Below are 18,626 nucleotides of genomic sequence, written 5' to 3'. Positions count from 1 at the left end.
TGGTAATGTAGGAAAGTCCTTTGCGTGTGATCTTAAAAATAGAAGACAGGTAGATTATGTGTTCAGGGATGACTGAAATAAAGCCTACATCACGACACTACGATTTACAGCATGTTATCGACATAAAACAACGTGATGAACTTAGAGAAGTCATTTAAATATGATGCTTGTGTGACCACTGAAGAAAATGTACATTAACACTCGGCAGGATGCATTAAGTTGGATTCTAAAGCAGTATTACCAAAACTAGAATATTTAGTAGTCCAGAGAAAATCAATTAAACACATACTGAAAACAAAAAATACAGCAAAATGCAAAATGGCTTCCATTGACAGTTTTATTTAGCTCTATAAATAAAGCAAAAAGACATAATTGCTGAATTTGGCCTTAAAATGTCTTCATAATTGTAAAACGTCACAATTAATTCACAGAGACAAATCATGGCATGTCTTCATATATCCTTGAAAATCTTATTTAATTCTGTTTATTCCAAAGCAGCAGACAAAAATACAACCATAACCCATCTCATGTAGTCATTCATAAACAAAAAGCAACCAAGGCATAAAGGTTTCGACAGTCATACAGAAACAAATCTATTTTGTGGTGCAGAGATTTAGTATCTTAAGAGAGCAATACAATTAAACAAGGTAAGAAGTACTGTAAACAATCAAATGAAGGCATTGTCGCACATTTGTAAATATAACCTTACAAAGTAACATCAATTGGAGGTGTGTACCTTTGAGCAGAGACCGACACCAAAGGCCTAATTCAGGAGTTTGAGTCTGATCAGAAACATGCCACAGATTAAAAGATCTTATTAGAAAAGGGACCTGAAGTTAAGACTATACAATCTTGGCAAAAGCTGCTCTACTATACAGTTGTACCTGAACCTTATCTCATTGTTTACCATACAGCATGGAGTCTTTAAAGCTCTGTCATGTATTAGTCATTTGATAACCTCTCTTCCGAAAACATTAACACCATGAAGTATAAATGATGTACCAAAAATACACCACATGGAACTCCATAAACAAAACAATTGTATGACACATTTGGATATAAAAAGGTATTTAAGATCAGATAGTGTTAATCACAAACAAAAAGAAAACTTGTACTTGTGCAATCATTTGCATACCACAGTCATAATGTAACCGGGTGAAAAAACATTTTTTCATACAACTAAAAGTAAACAAAACTATCCAAACATACATTCAATAGACATGTTGTAGGCCTTGTACTTCTCGTCAGACATTCAGGTATATATTACATCCATACGAAGATCATACTAAAGCCTATGCAGCGTTTCTATCATTGCACTTATTGTGTTTGTGTACTTGCCTTTAGTAAAGACTTTTTATACCAAAGGACATTTTCCTTGACAATACACAGTATGTCTTCTCTTCAGAAATTATTTCCTTGTAGACATGGATAAGGTTATTATTGGTATAAAAAAAGGGGTGTTGGCAAATTAAGGTGGGTGTTCATTGTGTGGTCAAAGCACGAATGAATACTGCTCACTGTTAACACCTGATCAGATACCACTGACATCGTGACACTTTAAGGATCACAGGATCTTCTAGCATATGAACCTAACATCAGGTATCTGACCTTCTTTCAATCAGTTTTTGAACTTGGTCACATTTAATGCATTTCTACAATGAAATTGTTACTGTTCTTCACAAAGTAATCCTTCACTATGAACCATTCACTTCACTGCATTTCTGCAATTCAGAGGCAACAATGCTCACAGTCACTCTAGCCTACGCACAATGATCAACTGCAGGCTGTAAGGTATCTGGTGAATGCGTTCACATTAATATAAACCAGACAACATCATTTAATGACATATTCCCCTTAATAACTCAGGCGACCCAAACTGAGACACGAATGACTTTCTTTATGTATCTGTCACTATTCAATAGTTCCTTGCGATTGTACAAATCCTTCACAGCCAAATCAGCTTTTCTTCTGGCAAGATAAATACTCAAACAGAGCAGCAAGCAACAGTTTGTTTTTAGTGTTTCCTTGGTCAGCTCTACATTGTCCTTTAATATTTGTATGGTCTCCTTAATGTGGATAAGAGGCCCACTCACTACACAAGTGTGGTTTTAAAGTAGTGTCTGATCCGTCGGCTTTGGCTCCAGTTCTGAACTCTACTAAATACTGTAAACAATCCTCATGGCTGGCTGGGACTGTCCTTCTCTGGCTGAGGAGGCTCAGGGTCCACCATAGGGCCCACGAAGGGTCCGCCTGCAGTGCGCGAGTCCATAGCAGAATGCATGATAGTCAGCCACATGTCATCCATGTTTGGCATTACAAAGATTTTCTAGAAAGACAGAGAAAGAATGAAAGAGTGAACATGAATGGTGGAACAATTTTAAGGTATTACTGACACATTAAGTCCTGAGTTTGAAAACGTTAGAAATGCTGTACATTTGATTATTTGGAAGAAATGTTAAAATATCACTCCACCATAATGTGAATATCAAAAGAGCTTTTTTTGTTTTGTTGAAGAGCAACACAAATATTACAACAGATGTTTAAGAATAAAGGAGTCAGTCAATGGGCTTGCATTATTGTTATTATACTGAGGGGCAGGTGAGTGATGTAAGCATTGACAAAGAAAGTTGTTTTCAACCTCTCAAATGCAAGTCATGTGATTAAAAAAAAAATTGTTGCAAAATTGATTGACAACATTACTTATAAGTTACTTTGGACCCTTTAGATCCAAATGTTGATAAGCTTGTTGCTGCATTGAACTACTACTTCCTGACGGTCTGAAACTGTATAATGTGAGACTGTAAACTGTTCATGTGAGAATACTGCCTGTACTGGATGTAACATTCATCCTTAGAATGTGTAACGTGGTCACAGCAGCATTTAGAACATTAACGTGGAATATGCAGCAGTTAGTTGAATTTTAAGTTGTTGAACTTCTAGTTACGTCTTTAGTATCATTATTATTTGTTTCTTTGTTTGAAGTGATTCGTCATTAAACAGATGAAGAAAGCAGAAAAAAAGACAACTTTGCTGATGGGACATTATGTCTCTGAATCATTCATTTAAACCCCCCAACAAACTGTGCTCATCAATACCTGGAATTCCTGGTCCAGTTTTTTCTCTATCCAGTCTGTAACATGAGCCAGAGTGACTTCTCTTTCGCCCAGTTTAGGTCGTGCCTTCAACTCGAGGTGAGGGGGCGTCCTGAAGCCATACCTGCAACAATAAAGGTCATGATGATAAATGATTTATACGCCAACGTTGTTAGCGTTTACAGAAGAAGAAATTGTAGTAACACAGATTGCAGTCATCTCCAGCAGAGGGCAGTGATGTATCCACATAGTAACACTTGATTTAAAATGAATAGAACTTGTGCATGAATTTCTCTAAACTCACAGATCCTTAAATTCTTATGCAGACATCATACACAAGTTTAACATTACTTATACAGCAATTACGTTATTTGTTAAGTTGCAACTATTCATAGCTTTCACATGACATCACACTAATTGGAACTGCCGCAGTTGGTAAATTGGATGCACTAAGAGAAGAGGAGATAACCCTGGGTTGTACTTCTACATCATTTAATCTAAAGAGAGGAGATTGTGGATTAATGTTATTAAATGCTTCGCTGTCCCTGGTGAGGGAACAAAAGAACAGACTTCTTCTAATCCTGCCATCAAATATCGTTTTAACTTGAGCAAAATACTCCTGATTTTTATGCCGCGTTCCATTTCCCTCGGAGCTGGGAATGACATCACACCTGAGTTGAGAGTGTTCCAGTTGCAAGTCGGAAAAGCAACATGGACACCTCCAGGAGTACCTTTGTTTTTGTTAGCTAATTCCAGACGACAACAACACATGACATGATAGTTTGGGCACAAAAATAAAATGACAACTTGTCCACAGAGAGAACTTGCATGATACTATCAGTGTGTTTGATTTAATCACACGACAAGAGGAAGCCTCACTTATGGATTGATGATGAATGTTTTGCCCTTTATTTCCCAAAAAACAGCATAACTTTCCCAGTTACATTGGAAATTATTTTTTTCTAAAAAATGCTCCAGCAGTGTAAGAGGAAGGATTCGCCACTTTACTACAATTACAAACCGCTAAAGTGAAGTTCTGGGGAGAACTTTGCTGTTTTGAGTGGACAAAACGTGAATGTTATCACATGACTGTTCTGTTGTCGTAAGGGGATGCAAACATGCACTGTCTTAAAGAGATGGAAAATAATGCCCGTGCTGCAGCTCCACTGTGCGTTCACCGGTGCACTCCAAGGCTTCACGCCTGTCACGTGACTGCAAGCTATGAATTGTCATCGGAGGAGATCGGCTATTTAACAGAAAGGTAAGAATCATGCATTCAACTGAGACGGCAAACTGTCTACCATCTGCCATAGATCTGACTCTTTGTCACTTTGCACCCATCAGTGAATGACGTAGAACAGCAACGTACCATATCCTGTCAGTGGGTGGGGGAGGTATGTTGACAGCTAGTGTTCCCTGGAGTTCCTGTAGCTCCACAGTGAGTAGAAGGGGTGTGTTAGACACTTCCTCCATTTTCTTCTTGATGAACTCTGTTTCTGTGGCCTTCTGGAAGTATTTGGACTTGGTGATCTTGTCCACAAACTTCATTATTTTACTGGGCTTGTGACCTCCAACAAATCTTAATTTCGGAAAGGGAAGATGCAAATGAAGAGAAGCCGTTAATAAATGTAAAAATAAATAGATTTTGTCTTCAAGGAGTAGAAAATCATTAGAAAATTCATCTGGAAGCCTGCCAACATATTGTTGGGGTTAGTTATGATTTCTGTTACGGTTGAAATTATTCAGTGTCAGTGTAGAACAAAAAAAAAAAAGGTTAACATTCATACAAAGGCTCTGCATTACAGTTGGGTTTAATAAAGTCCGATGAAGGTGCTGTTATGTATTGTGATTGGTGGATGTCTCATGTCTTATATATTGAACAAAAACATCTGAAAACATTACATCTGTTCCTTCCTTCCTGTTAAGACAACATTACACTGAGAATGTACAGAAAGGCTGTCTCACCCCTCTGCTCCAGCGGAGTCATTTGAAAGCTCTGACAAGTCTTCCTCATCTGAGGATCCAGCGCTGGAGGACTCTTCATCGCTATCAGCTAGGCAGTAAGTCCTCGGCCTGTATCTGGACACACATGAATAAACATGTAAGAAAAGAAGATCACAAACACACAACCACCAAACACACCTGAACGTATGCAGTGAGACATTCACAAGGTCCAGTGTGTTTAATGAGAACTAGTGCCACATTCCTATTTTAAAGCAAAACAGTTATAGAGAGGCACGTTTGTGAAACCTTTGGAGAAACACTGCAGTTATGAATACGCATGTATTCGTCTCGTCCTACAGCTGACACGTACTCTCATCTGTTTCCTGTTGAAACTGGCAGGAAAGGAAGTCATCTTTCATGCAAGAGCCACCAGAGATCTATACTGTGCTCCCTCTCTGTCATCGTCTATCAAACCAGTATAGATCGATGAGGCAGGAGGCACTGACACTGAACACATCCGTTCACTGAAATCAAGAAAGTGTCATGATCGAAGTGAGCTCACGCCATCTCTCCTGTATTTACTCCTCCTTCGTTGAGAACGGTATTTTTAAACAGCCAGAAACACTAAATGGAGGTATTAAATAGATTAAGAAAAAAAAAAAGTGTTAGGCTGGTTCATCAAATGAGAAAAAGACGTAGAAGAAGAAAATAAGACATGAGCCGAACATTTTGGTTTTTTTCAGAATCATGCAGCACTCACCGAGAGCAGGAATACACCCATTTAGCAGTTGTGTTAAAGGCAGAATCCAACCAGAGAGGAAACAGCAGTGAAGAGGAAAGAGAGTGTCGAGAAGACAGCAAAGATATAGAAAACAGAACGTAGAGACATCAGAGACTTGTATATTAAACAGATAGATCAGAAACAAAGGCCTTAAATTATTCAATTAAAAATCGTGTTATTAGAGCGTGTGCTTCATCTAACAGACTTTGCCAGTCTTACCCATCTTTGCCAAACTCTCCCAGGCGGACGCTCTCTCCCTCCTTGCCCAGGCGAATGAGGTTCATCTTGGTTTCCAGGGTCATCAGGAAGGAGCCGCTGTAGGAGAGCTCCAGGTCAAACCACAGACCTGAAGGGAAGCACAACAATCAGAAATGTTTATCTGACAGAAGTGAAACTACAGCAGGGGGAAGCTCCAGAGAAAATGAGATTGATTTACAGTTAACAGGTACTCCAGAGTCATGTCACCGTAAGTGCAAGCAGAGTTATGTTACCCCCCCCCCCCCCCCCCCCCGTTTATCTCACGTTAAAACGCACTCCAGGCCACTTCTCTTCTCTTGCATGTTGAATCTCTCTCTCTCTGTCTGTCTTACTCCTTTGTTTCCACACTTCTTCTAAAGCGTAACCTTGCTGTCTTGTGTTTTATGATGCCATTCTCTACCCCCCCCCCCCCCCCCGGCATCCCTGAAGTTGGGACCCTGACAGATTTTATTTTCTTGATCCCTCCACTAAAACGAGAAATACTCTGCAAAAGACTCTGTGAAGGAGCAGATCACAAGGTCCTTTGAACGGAGGAGAAACAGTTGGGGAGCACACAATCTCCCCTCTAGCCCTCTTTTGATATCAGCGGGGGGGGTATCTCGCTCTCTCTCTTTGTCCTACCAAAACTTGCTATAATCTGGATTACATAAACCCCCAAAAGCTTCTATCAGACTCCTGACAAACTTTGGGCGGGCTTTACATGCGACACACTTTTTTTTAATTTTTTTTCCCTTCGACACAAGATCACATGCTCTTGCATACAAAGAGCCACATAAATACCATGGTGTTTCTTACTTGCACCACTGGGAGGCAGCAAAAGGCAAAGGATGAAAAGTAAAGAAAGGGCATTCAAAGCAGATTGTATTGTGGTACCATGCAACGTTCATATAATGTTTACAAACAGATCTTCATTTAGTGCACAGAAACACAAGTTGTTGTTTTTTTTTTTTTTTTTACATATTTAGATATCTTTCTTTACAACAGTTTGCATGGCCAAGGAGGAGTATGGAGAGGGTACAGAACCAGCTGACTCCAGCTTTCTCTTTGGACCCATGAGAAAAACTGTTTGTTTTTTTAAAGTAACCGTCCTTTTGTGCTAATATCTGTGGTTTAAGACAAATTTAAATTGAACGCTCTGTTAAATCCTGAACCACTTAGTTGGTTCTGCAAAATGATGAGATCATGCAAAGAGCTTCACAGGGTGAAAGGAAGTCAGAGAGAAACAGAGAAACGCGCTAAAATTCATCCAAACCAAAATAATTCGGAGCACAGAAAAGACACGGGTTAAACTGGCCGAGTCCACCCCAATGTGGTGGGCTTTGCTGCACCTGTCTGCCTGGCTTTTGTGAGGTGGTAGATAAAAGGCCTGTGTCCAGATGGGTTAGGTTTGTTGGAGGGAAGGATTGAAAAGCTGCGGGGGAGGGGGCATCGGTGTAGCGCTTCCTTGAATAGGGGACGAGGAAGCACATAGTGAAGAGTTAAGGCTGTGCATCCATCAAAGAAATACAGGGTTACCACTGTTAGGCAATTAGCAACAGGCACTAGATTAAAGTATAAGGGCCAAGACTATGAAAACAAATGTGCCTATGCCATGAGGAGGTCCGCACACAGACACAGCTGGAGAGGTTCATCGATCCAATGCACTCAGTATGTTTATTCCAGGAAAGGAGCGGGGTGAGACGAGGCACAGGCAGAACCTGAGATGCTCAAGAGGATACAAGCAGTGGAAATGAAAAAGATTAACCAGACTGAGTAGTTCCACTGAAAGTCTTGATGATCCAATCAAGTAAAAAAAATGCTAGTTATGACGAAGATACACAACATAAAATAGGAATAACAGAATTTCAGAGCATATTACCTATTTGCCACTTTCTTTAGCTTCCAAACATGTGCATCAAATCTGACAGCTACTTGTTTTCGTTTGACGCTAACGTCAATCAATTCCCTGTAATCTGTTAGAAATAAATCTAAACATTCGGAAGCATACAGCAGATTCTGTATATAGGGCAGCAATCAAAAACGATGACTTCTCAGCAACATCAACTTTAGGGTGGATTTAGCACACAGGGTTCCTTTAAAGTGGCTGTTGAAGGGTGTTTTGCCTGGAACAGCACCAGCAAATGCCATCTCAGTCGGAGATGCAATCAATTCCTGCTCTGATTATAGGGTAATGCGAGTGCTGCCGGGATAAAAAAGAGCCAATGACTCATAGCACAGGGGGGGGGGGACAGTGAGACTAAAGAGTGAGTAAGGACACAAAGAGGAAGATGAAATAAAAGGGAATTTAAGTGAGAAAAAAACCAAAAAAGAACAGGGAAGCCAGTCGGAGACGGTACATGTGAAACAGAGGACGAGACAGATCTGTCGCAGGATGTCAAGAGAGAAGAGAAAGAGAAAAAAAAAAATGTTGCATGATGGGATTGAAAATCATTGCTGACTCACAAAGCTGAGTGACCATAGAGTGACTCCTTCAAATGACATGCAAAAGCTCCGACTGATCAAAAAATAGAACGCAGTTTGCTTAAAAGTTCTGTTTTTTTTAATTTTTAGTTTTAGGCAAAATATCAGCGGGATTGCTCCAAGCACATTTACAGTCCATCACAAAGCTGAGACCTCACATAGCTAAGCCTCCATTTGATCCGCGCCACAGATAACCATAAGACCTGCTAAAGTGCTTAGGGCTGGATTGTATTGTACTCAGCTTAGAGCTCACTAACCAATCAAATGTGGTTATACCTCTGAAAACAAAGGTTTGAATGTGATTTTTGAGTAGTTTGAAAGACTTTCAGTACAGTATTCCATCAAAAGGGACATTTTATTCATATCAATGAAGCGCACACCTTTTACATCATGATCTGAAAAAAGCCCCTATACGTGATCAAAATCTGCGATCCAATACGAACTGTGGGATTTATGATCTGTGACACCACTCGAGAGGAATCATAACAGGACGATGACATAACACCACTACCTTATATTAGTCTCTTGAATTGCTTGATTGTGATGTCTGTCTGGTCTGTTTGTTACACATGTCAGCATTGGATGAATAGAGCTTTTTTGTTTTTTCTTCTCCGGAGAGAGACAGACTGTTTTTTGCAGTCGCACGTCACTTTAGTAACATGATTTTTATTAGTCACAACAAGAAGATTATAAAAAATAAAAAATAAAGAGGCCAGTCGTGAGACAAAAGGCCACTTCTGCCCATGTCAGAAGATTGCAAACGTTTTCTCCCAATCTCAGAGTCAGTACTCCTAGTTGTGCTAAAAGATTATGAAATAGAAAACAATGACTTGAATTTTGGAGAGATTTTGGCAATGCAAAAAAAGTACTTCAGGTAACTAAAAATAAAGTCAAAGTAACTGTTAAAATGTAGAAGGTGAAATGTCTACTCAAAACAACACATTTATGTTAGAAAAGTATTTTTATTATCTGACAAATTAACTCGCTCTCTGCCTAGCTTGATCAAACTTAGTCATTTGTGTTGTTGGCCTTTGTTTAAACCTCAGATTATTCAAGCAGTTTTCCCACTGAGGGATACAAATTGTGAAATGTGGCATGACTCTTGCTTTTAAGAAGCTTTTGTTTTGTTTACTCCTTTCCCTGGACGTTTCAGCCAAGCTGTTCCGAGATAAGGAGTGCACCTTTAACCTCCGTGAAGTGACCACGCCCTTTTGATAAGAAGAATAATGTGAAGAAGCGAGTGAAGAAAAACTTTGTTCTGCCTTCTTTTTCCTCATTCATTTCTATTTCTCCTGATTTTATTTTGCTTAATTCAACTCTAAATCTTTCAGACGTAAAAAAAAACAGACAGAAGTTGTTGTATTGCTGCTTCTATCCCAAAGAAATGAAACCATCAAACAAGTCAGTGTCTTGTCCAAGGATCCATCGACAGATAAACAATCGGAGGTTTGAACATCTCTACCTCCTGAGCCTCCATCTTCACTGTGCTGTGCACTGAGTGTTTGAATACTTTCTTGGAAATCAAAGTAACTCTCATCAATGCTAATCTAAATGTAGCGCATAGAAGTTGAGCACTTGTGTTGCACGTGTGAAATTGTTTCTTCTTTTAATGACCCAGTTACTTTCAAATGTTTGACCTTTTCCAAGAAAGATTTTTAACAGCAGCTTTAAAATCTAAATTGGAAAAATGTGTCTTTATTGGGAGAAGAATTCAAATATGTCCAGAATGAACACATTGGCTACAAATTTGAATTTGCCAAATTTCACAGAAGCTAATTATATGTGTAGTGTATGTCCATGTGTTGGGATACATACAACATATGTGCGGGTACTGCTACCTCACAAAGTCACTGATGGGGATGGGCAGGCTGCACGTTCATTACCTCAAGAATACAATTTCCTGGGGGGAATTCTAATACTGTGACTTATTACAGTAAACGCCATCAAACACACATCTGTGAAGACAAGCTAGCTTTACCACGTTATGTAACTAACTCACCAGCAGGCAATCACCAGAGGGAGGGGTGTTATCTTCAAACAATGACCATCTAAATGAGCTCTAAGTAAAAACTGTATGATTAAATCTGATCTCCCCCGCCAGCAAACAAAATATATTTCAATGCACCGAGTAGTAAAGGTAAGTAGCCACACATACCAGTATCCGGTATGTGTGTGTGTCTGTGTGTGTCTGTGTGTGTGTGTGTGTGTGTGTGTGTGTGTCTGTGCATGTTGGTGTTCATGATTTATCTCTTACCTCGGTAGTCAATGGAGGGTTTGGATGCCCGGAGAATTCTGGGAGTGGCCGAGCCCATGTCCAGTTCTGTCAGGGTTAGCTCATTCATGAAATATGGTAACTGAAAACACAGAGAAGCAAACAACTCGTCTGAGCACACATCACAAGTGTTCATGTGAATATAATGCAACGACATTTCGTTCTCGTCTGCACTGTAAAGTTCAAGTTTGAATGACAACACAGAAAGTCGAAAAAAATGAAATGATCAATTGAGAAGAAAAAAAAAAAAAAAAGGCTTGAAGAGTATTATATCGACCAGCAAAGGATCCGCAAATCTTAGTTCACTCCTTCTCTCTACATTCTAATTCACCTTCTTCTTGATCGACAGTTTAAATTCACATTGTTGCGGTGAAAGGTTGGAACTGCCTTGTATCTTTCACTCACCCTTATCTTGCTGAGTTTCATCTGAATCTTGTTGGAGACTAGTTCAGCCCAGTGAGGCTCACACAGGAAGTCCCAGAAGACCCGGCCAAGAGCCGCATTCACCCAGGCGATATTATCATCCTCCTCCACGCTGGGCTGCACCGGAGCTGAAGCGGTGCTCTGAAGCTGAAGACACATCAGTGACGAGAAACATTACAAAATGCTCTACCTCAGTTTCATTTTCTAACAAAAATCCCCCTCCTCAAAATACACACTTTTAGCTCTCTATATTTGACATAGACTAACCACATCATGAGGTAATTGTTAACAGTGACACTTTAAAGGCAAAGGTGTTGGTAGTGTGAATGGAAGACAAGTTATGTGTTACCTTCTTGTCAGACCCAGGGCTGCTCTGAGGACTTTGAGGAGCAGGGCTGGTAGCTGCAGGGCTCACGGCTGCCTGGATTGGCAGAATGGAGGCCATATATGCACGGTAGTCCAGTAGTGGCTTCGCTTTGGCAATTCCTGCTGTGAATGAGGAGGCCGAGGAGTCCTTTGACCTTGGCTGAGATGCCAGTTCATCCAAACTGCCGCGGCTGCTGCTGCGACTGTGAGAGCTCAGAGCCGCGGGCGCTACAAAAGCATCACCAAAAAAAAACAGTCAGCCGTTAATTACTGCACTGACTAATTTCTGGATTTAAAACTACTAACACTTGAGACAGATTGACTTCAACCAAATGCGTACATTTTAATGACAGAACAGCTTGCAAACAAAATTAAAGTGCAGTTATATAAAGCACAGAGGAATAGCTGCATTTTTAAAATCAGAAGCCAAAGTTCTGTTCAAAAATGTGGGTATATTTGATATCGGTATGAATTTGGGTGAACTTAATAAAAATGATGGCACAGCTTAAAGGTGGAGCTGAAGCTTTTTCAAAAACATTCACAGAAGATACTTTTAAATTTAATGAGCTTTTTTTTTAAAAATTATTAGCGAACTGATTGAAACTGTTTAAAGGGCCCTACGTGGTACATTTGTACATCATGTAGTGGGATTATTAAGTCATTTATTACTGTAACCACGAGCAGCTCTTAAAAATGATAATAAAAAAAAAAGATTTTAAAAAGTTTAAAACGTGAGAAAAAAGGACAATAAAAATAATAATCCCCCTTTAATTTTCTCTTTAACAGCAGGAGACAAATGTCTTGTTAACCTGATATCAGTTTTGCTCACCGCTCTTGCAACCTGTGATGCTTGAAGCTTTTTTCATATCGGCCTTGAGCTTGGAAGCTGAGAGAAACCGCTGGAACCACTCCTCCTTCTCTCTCCCGGTCCTTCCAAACAGGTAGAGGGTCAGCTCTCTGCTGGATGGAGACCTTCGATCCTGTGACCCTCCTGCGCCCTCTCCTCTGTCCCTGGTGTTAACGCTCTCACTGGGCTCCCACCTGTCCCCCTCGGCCTTAGACATGAAGTCATCCTGTTTGCCCAGTTCTATGCAGATGGGGTATTTTTTGTTCCATACACGCTTCCTGGCCAGGCTCTGAGGCACTACGTATACCTTAAAAAGATAATGGAAGACAGACATGAGAATAACAAAATTCAAACATTTCCCCCCAAAATGTGTTGAAAGAGTTTTAGGACTATATCCATAATGTCAATATTTGTCCTTATCGAAATTAAAATACACACAGTGGTAATAAAGTAGCGTGGGAACAGGCTTACAGTATAAATCTATACAGTACATTGATCAGTTCAACAATTAACTACAGATGACTTTTAAGCACCCTGCAGAATGTTAACAATAGAACAAATCTTTACTGATCACATACTTTGCTGTTTGTGAGGTCATAGATCTTCTGACTGATATAGGTGACATCAGGTTTTGGTTCATTATGTGTTGCACGCCGTGCGATGTTGCGATTAGGTTTGGACAGACGTATGATGGAGCCCTCCAACCGGACAAACACAGACTGTGTCAGTGTGGCATGGTATGTCTCGGGGTCGTAGTTGGAGATCTCATTCATCCAGCCCTAGAGGGAAGAAATACCATTTTACATCATGTTGATGAACACGTTCTAGGGTGGAGGTCCAACACAATAACTCTCTGAAAACTGTTTCATTTGTTTGTTTTTTTTTCCATAAAGACGAGTCTCTCTAATAAGTGCACTGTCTCCATTTCAACATATTGCATATTGAACAACGACAACCAAAGAGAACTGTCCAAACCTGTGCCAAGAGAGGGCAGTGTGAATATCCACTAAGTGTGACGTCTCACATGTTTAATGATTTTTATAAAAAGGTGACCCGTCTGTTGAAACTTCATACTGATGAGAAAGAGTCTTTGAAGTCTCACTTGCTAAAATAAGCCCACATCCCGTTTATTTTCTGCTTCGTCACTTCATGGCAAAACTGTGAGAAAGTTGCTTCTTATATAACAGTGTTTGATTTAATTCACGGCAAACCATAAGCTTGAACCACATTATTGTGCTGGGATGCATTTGTTTATCAAGGCAACATTTGCATTGAAAGTGAGATATCCCACCCGAGCCCTCCTTTGTGTCAAGCAGCAGCTCTAAATGAGACCTCGTGTCTTCTCAAACACAACCGTTACATTTCTCGACAAGAGAGACAGATCAGACAAATCTTTGATAACACATTCAGCTCGAGTTTGGATATTTCAGATACTGACTGACCTTGTAGATTTCTGGTTCCTTAATGTCCAACTTGTTCAGATTCCAGAACTTCCCATAGAATCGGGAACGTCTAAATCTTCTGTCGGAAGGTTTCGGTCCCGTCAACCAGACGACACCGATGGCTAAAAGGAATCCCAGACCAACCCCGAGCAGAACACCTCCGACGTAAGTAGGAAGCGGTAACACAAAACACCCATAGAGCAGGACAGTAAGGAGGATGAGAGTGTAGTGTGGAACACTTGGTGCTGGCTCAATGCTTTGTGATTCATCGTCACTGCATGGTTCAGTACTACCACTTAGTGGCACTTTAGTTGGGCTCCCGGTTCCAGAATCAAGAGTTCTATCACCATCGCCGTCTGTCTCAGTGCAAATTTCAAAGTCTTTATTGTAAAGAATGCAAAAGTCCTCGTCCTCTTGTTTGGCGAGAGCAGACATGGAGCATTTGTCCAACGACATGGACAGTGAAGACGATTTGTTGGGGCACTCGGTGTCAGCGCAGGGAGGATCAGGCAGTTCAGCTGGATGACTGTTGGGACTCTCTGCCTCCCAGTCGCCTCCTTCTTCCTCCTTGATGCAGTAATTGTTGTTGCTCTCCAGCTGACCATTGATAGAACTTATGTTGGACAGTTCTGTGGCACTGACGGAGAGGGCCTTGGGCCGGTAAATGCTACTGCTAGATAGACCGCTGCTCCTTTCATCCATGATCTTACTCAGCAGTTGGAGTGGTTCAGAAATGGCCTCAGAGAGACGTCGCTTGGTGTCTTCAATTCTGGCCTCGACTTCCGAGACCTTGAAAAAGCTGCGGTTGTCTGGCGAGGTTAACGGAGAGGAAGGGGCCGTTTTTGAATCACTAGCTGATGACGTGCCACCAGAGCGGGACTGTGTGAATTGCTTGAAAAGTTGCAGGTTGAGGCGGGATTCTGGTAGACGGTAAGGCGTGGAGGAGGACGACGTGTCCTGGGATGTATCTGAAGATAACGATTTGACAAAATTCTTCATTAGGTGCCTATGCCTAACTGTGGGAGCGGGAGCAGCAGCAACAGCGGGGATACCCTCACGAGTCTCCATGTCGGAGGAGAGAGACTTCACCAAACTGAGAAACGGTTTGTCGCTGGAGGGAAAGCTTGACGATTTCGAAGGAGAAGAGGAGGAAGTTGATGGCGTGTCTGTGGGTGAACTGTTCGCGTGTTGTCTAGAAACTAGAGAAAGTCTGGAAGTTCCAGAAGTGACAACCGAGTCTGGTGTTACCCCTTCAAACATCTCCTCGCTCGCTTCTAAGGCTGTCACAATGTTTGAGTCATTCTGAGCGGCAGAGGCAGCAGAGACAGATGTTATGTACAACTCTTCTTCCTCCTCTTCTTCCTCCTTCCCAAGAGCTGAGAAGTGGATAGTGATGTTCTCCTTCGACAGCGATCGCTGGACATGGAGCTTGGGGGATGCAGTGGATGGCTTCTTTTCGGTGGAGTGAGCGCTCTCTGCATGGTTATGACGCTTGCTGGTCATTGCAGTACTCCAACTGAGTCGCAGTCTGAAAAGAAGGCAGAGAAGACAATCAATTAGAGGTAAACTACGTGAAGAAAATGTCAGTAATGATTTTGATGGTCTTATTATCATAAATAATTTGCATGAAAATGCCAGTGATTCTCTGGTTCCAGGTTCTTTACTTGGAGATATTGCAGCTCGTAACATGTGAGAATAGTAGAATACTTAATGTATTGGACTGTTTTGGGAGAAAAAACACTTTGATTAGAAAGGCAATTTAAATATTGGATATTTGTACCAATCTACAGAGAAGACCTGAAAACAACATTGACCAAACGCATGAGGATGACTTCTGACTATACACAACATCGTCGATGATGCAGGCCGTACATTCTTGAAATCAAACAAGAGAAACAAGAATCGTTCAAAGGGGAGCACACAAAAGGAGATCGTGGAAGCTTTCTCAAATGGGCAGCCAGTGAGCGAGCCGGTCATTAACACTTCACTAACAAATCTAAGTAATTGGTCTGTGCCCCTGCACAGAGGGAGCTGGGATTATCTTCATGGATGGTGAAGTTTTTTTTTTAATTTTTTTTTTTATGAGGTTTAAAAAAAAAAAAGGTGACCATCAACATTCCAGGCAGGGACAAAATAAGTAAAGTCCAAGGGATGGAGCGTTCTAGTTTAGATGAAACCCTGAATTATAAAAAAAAACCAAAAAGAGAGATGATGCACCATATTTTCAAAGATATCAAATCAATACATTACCTATCTAGAGTGTAATTATTTCCCATTCATAAGTCCATTTACACGTCTGCCTGTATTGGTGGTGACAAATGCAGTGTGTGCGATTGTGTCACACGTTTAAAGGCATCTTTAATCCCCACAAACAAACAACTCAGACGTGATTAAAACCCCACTCACCACCTGTTTATTCTAAAAACTTCTCAACTTTTCAGAATAATCAAAAAAAGCCCCTGAGGAACGTAGCAAAGCTGACAAGAATCATTAAGGCTGAAGCGGCCCTGAGAAACCACTCAACCTCATACAAGGACAAGGACCTTGCGATGTTTCTGAGGATACAGAACTTTATCAGTGCCACCTAAATCAGTTATTGATAAATAATGAATACCTTACAAAACCAATATGTGGGATTAATTCATTTTATAGTATAAAGTATTTAAGTACTCTAAGTATTAAAGAGGCTGTTGACTGACAAAGACAGCAAGAGCAAACAGAGACAACGGCAGAAGTCCAGTAAACAATCTGAAATAATGTAAACCTGCAAGATGATACAGATAAATGGGCTCCACAACAAGATGACTATAGTACTGTGGTCTAATAGAACATCATTTCTATTATACAGGACAAAGAACAGGATCATACTTCTTAGTGCAGAGGTGTATCCAGACGGGTGACCAGGGGTGCCATGGGCCCGCCTTGAAATATTATTGGCTATCCCACTACTCCAGAATCCCTAACTGTGATTGGCTGTTTGCCTTACTAGAGGTGGGACTTATGTTGCTGTGTTGTGACTGGCGGCTCATAGTTTTCAGTCCAAAAAGTCTGGACCCGCCCCTGAACATCAGTCTCATCAGCTAGGGTTAAAAACCTTTTTTAAATTTAAAGTAGAATAAAAACTAATTCAGGAAGTTTATATGACTTAAATACATGAGGACTTTTTAACTAGTGACTCAAAAGGACCAAAATAAGCTAACTAACTAGGCCATCCTTTCCTGAGTTATTTTTATCTCATCTCGTCAGATCCCAACAAAGAGACTTGCAGCCTGCAGACTGATATACGGCTCGAATGAAGCAGGATCAAACGTTTTGTAAGAGAAGAATACTAAAGCCATACATACAAGGCAGGATTAGCAATGAGTTAAGAAGTATTATGTGTACAGGGCCAGAGAGATCAACAACAAATGAACATTCCTCACAAGTTCTCAGCAAAATGATTTAAATAGAACACATGTCGTACACATCAGAGGCCGCTTACATACTTTTTTTTGAGGGGGAAAAAAATGTGTAACTGCTCTGTTTTTGACAGGAGCTCTGTTTTATGTGATGTCACTTGAGTCAGTGTAGAGGCTGAAGACTAATGAGCTGTTAATGGTTTAGTTTCAGTGTGGGTAACCAACGTGTTTTTTGGCCGTTTGCCTTTAGGACAGCAGGAGAGATACAGAAAATGTGGGCAGAGAGAGTTTGAGATGACAGCAACTAATGGTTGATGAAACCAGCGATCAGTGCCATGAGGACTTCAGCCATTGTACACGGTACGCCTGCTAATAACTTCTTAAATTATCTACTGTGAATGAGATAAATTAATTTGTGGAGTACACTTTAAGCTAAAAACCATTTTATCCTTCCAACTGAACACGACCTCTGATCTTCCTAAAATGCCATTTTATGATGTTTCTTATTTATTTGGTTTAAAGCAGCTCAGGAGAATAAAGCTTTAAGCCACAACAGCATTTACAAACTCATTTCAGTCATATGAACTTCTACTTTAAGGTGGCCTAGTAAAACAATCTTCAGTTGTTGCTGTTGAATAAAAAAACATTATGGATCAAGGAAGTATGTGCAGCATCTGTAGCCTCATCTTCAGTATCATGATGCTAAAGTAGGACTTTTAGTAATCAGGGTCAGATGTCGAGAAGGTCATATGTAAATGCACAAAATCTATAGCTATGAATTTGGTGTGATACTAAGCTGCGCAGTGTAAAGCTGTACAATGTGCTTACAACGGAAAGAATTTATTCTTGAGCTGTACTTTTCCCAGCAAAAATATTTCCACTCTCCCTGTTGACAGTGTGTGAGCGGCATTTTGCAAAACAATAAACAACTTCTTCAAAAAAACAACAACACACATTTGATGGTTTTCTGTTTGTTTCTGGATTGAGTTTAGATTTTCGGATCTATTGCCTCATGTTGACGTCTACGTGACAGAAATCGGTGTTTCTGCCCAGCTGACATTTAGCTCTGGCAGCATTGCGCCTTGTCTGGACAACAGAGGTGGCGTGAGGTCATGCTTGCTCGCTCATACGCAGGCTCAACTTGGCCACTCATTGTCACATGGGTCACGAGTGAGCTTGTTACCCAGCCAGGCTGACTGCCAGCCACCTCTGTCTTTAGCCAGCCAGCCTTCAGTCAGCAACACAATGGACCTATTCTCTCTCTCACAAATTGGACATGGATTTCATTTAAACATATTTGGCTCATAGAACGGAGATTTATTTGCTACCAGCACATTAAGATT

General features: G+C 40.7%; 1 protein-coding gene across 3 annotated transcripts in view; it reads right to left on the bottom strand.

Annotated features, from left to right (window-relative positions):
- Positions 1-323: 323 nt before the first annotated feature.
- LOC306819887 (testis-expressed protein 2-like) overlaps positions 324-18,626 on the bottom strand; it is a 32,964-nt gene continuing 14,661 nt past the window's right edge. For 2 of the 3 annotated variants that reach the window (XM_079337500.1, XM_079337501.1), the window contains exons 3-13: positions 13,886-15,413; positions 13,022-13,222; positions 12,426-12,750; positions 11,580-11,824; positions 11,213-11,377; positions 10,790-10,889; positions 6,037-6,163; positions 5,058-5,171; positions 4,462-4,671; positions 3,096-3,216; positions 324-2,326 (exon numbers count right to left, since the gene is read on the bottom strand). In XM_079337500.1, the coding sequence (XP_079193626.1) occupies positions 2,177-2,326; positions 3,096-3,216; positions 4,462-4,671; positions 5,058-5,171; positions 6,037-6,163; positions 10,790-10,889; positions 11,213-11,377; positions 11,580-11,824; positions 12,426-12,750; positions 13,022-13,222; positions 13,886-15,388 (3,261 nt within the window). In that variant the 5' untranslated portion in view covers positions 15,389-15,413 and the 3' untranslated portion in view covers positions 324-2,176. The remainder of the gene's footprint in view (positions 2,327-3,095; positions 3,217-4,461; positions 4,672-5,057; positions 5,172-6,036; positions 6,164-10,789; positions 10,890-11,212; positions 11,378-11,579; positions 11,825-12,425; positions 12,751-13,021; positions 13,223-13,885; positions 15,414-18,626) is intronic. The other variant, XM_079337502.1, reaches the window with a different exon arrangement.

Source organism: Symphodus melops (genome assembly GCF_947650265.1).
Source record: "Symphodus melops genome assembly, chromosome: 2".
Lineage (NCBI taxonomy): Eukaryota > Metazoa > Chordata > Actinopteri > Labriformes > Labridae > Symphodus > Symphodus melops.
Note: the sequence above shows the minus strand (reverse complement) of the source record. Positions and strands in the feature narration are given on the sequence as shown.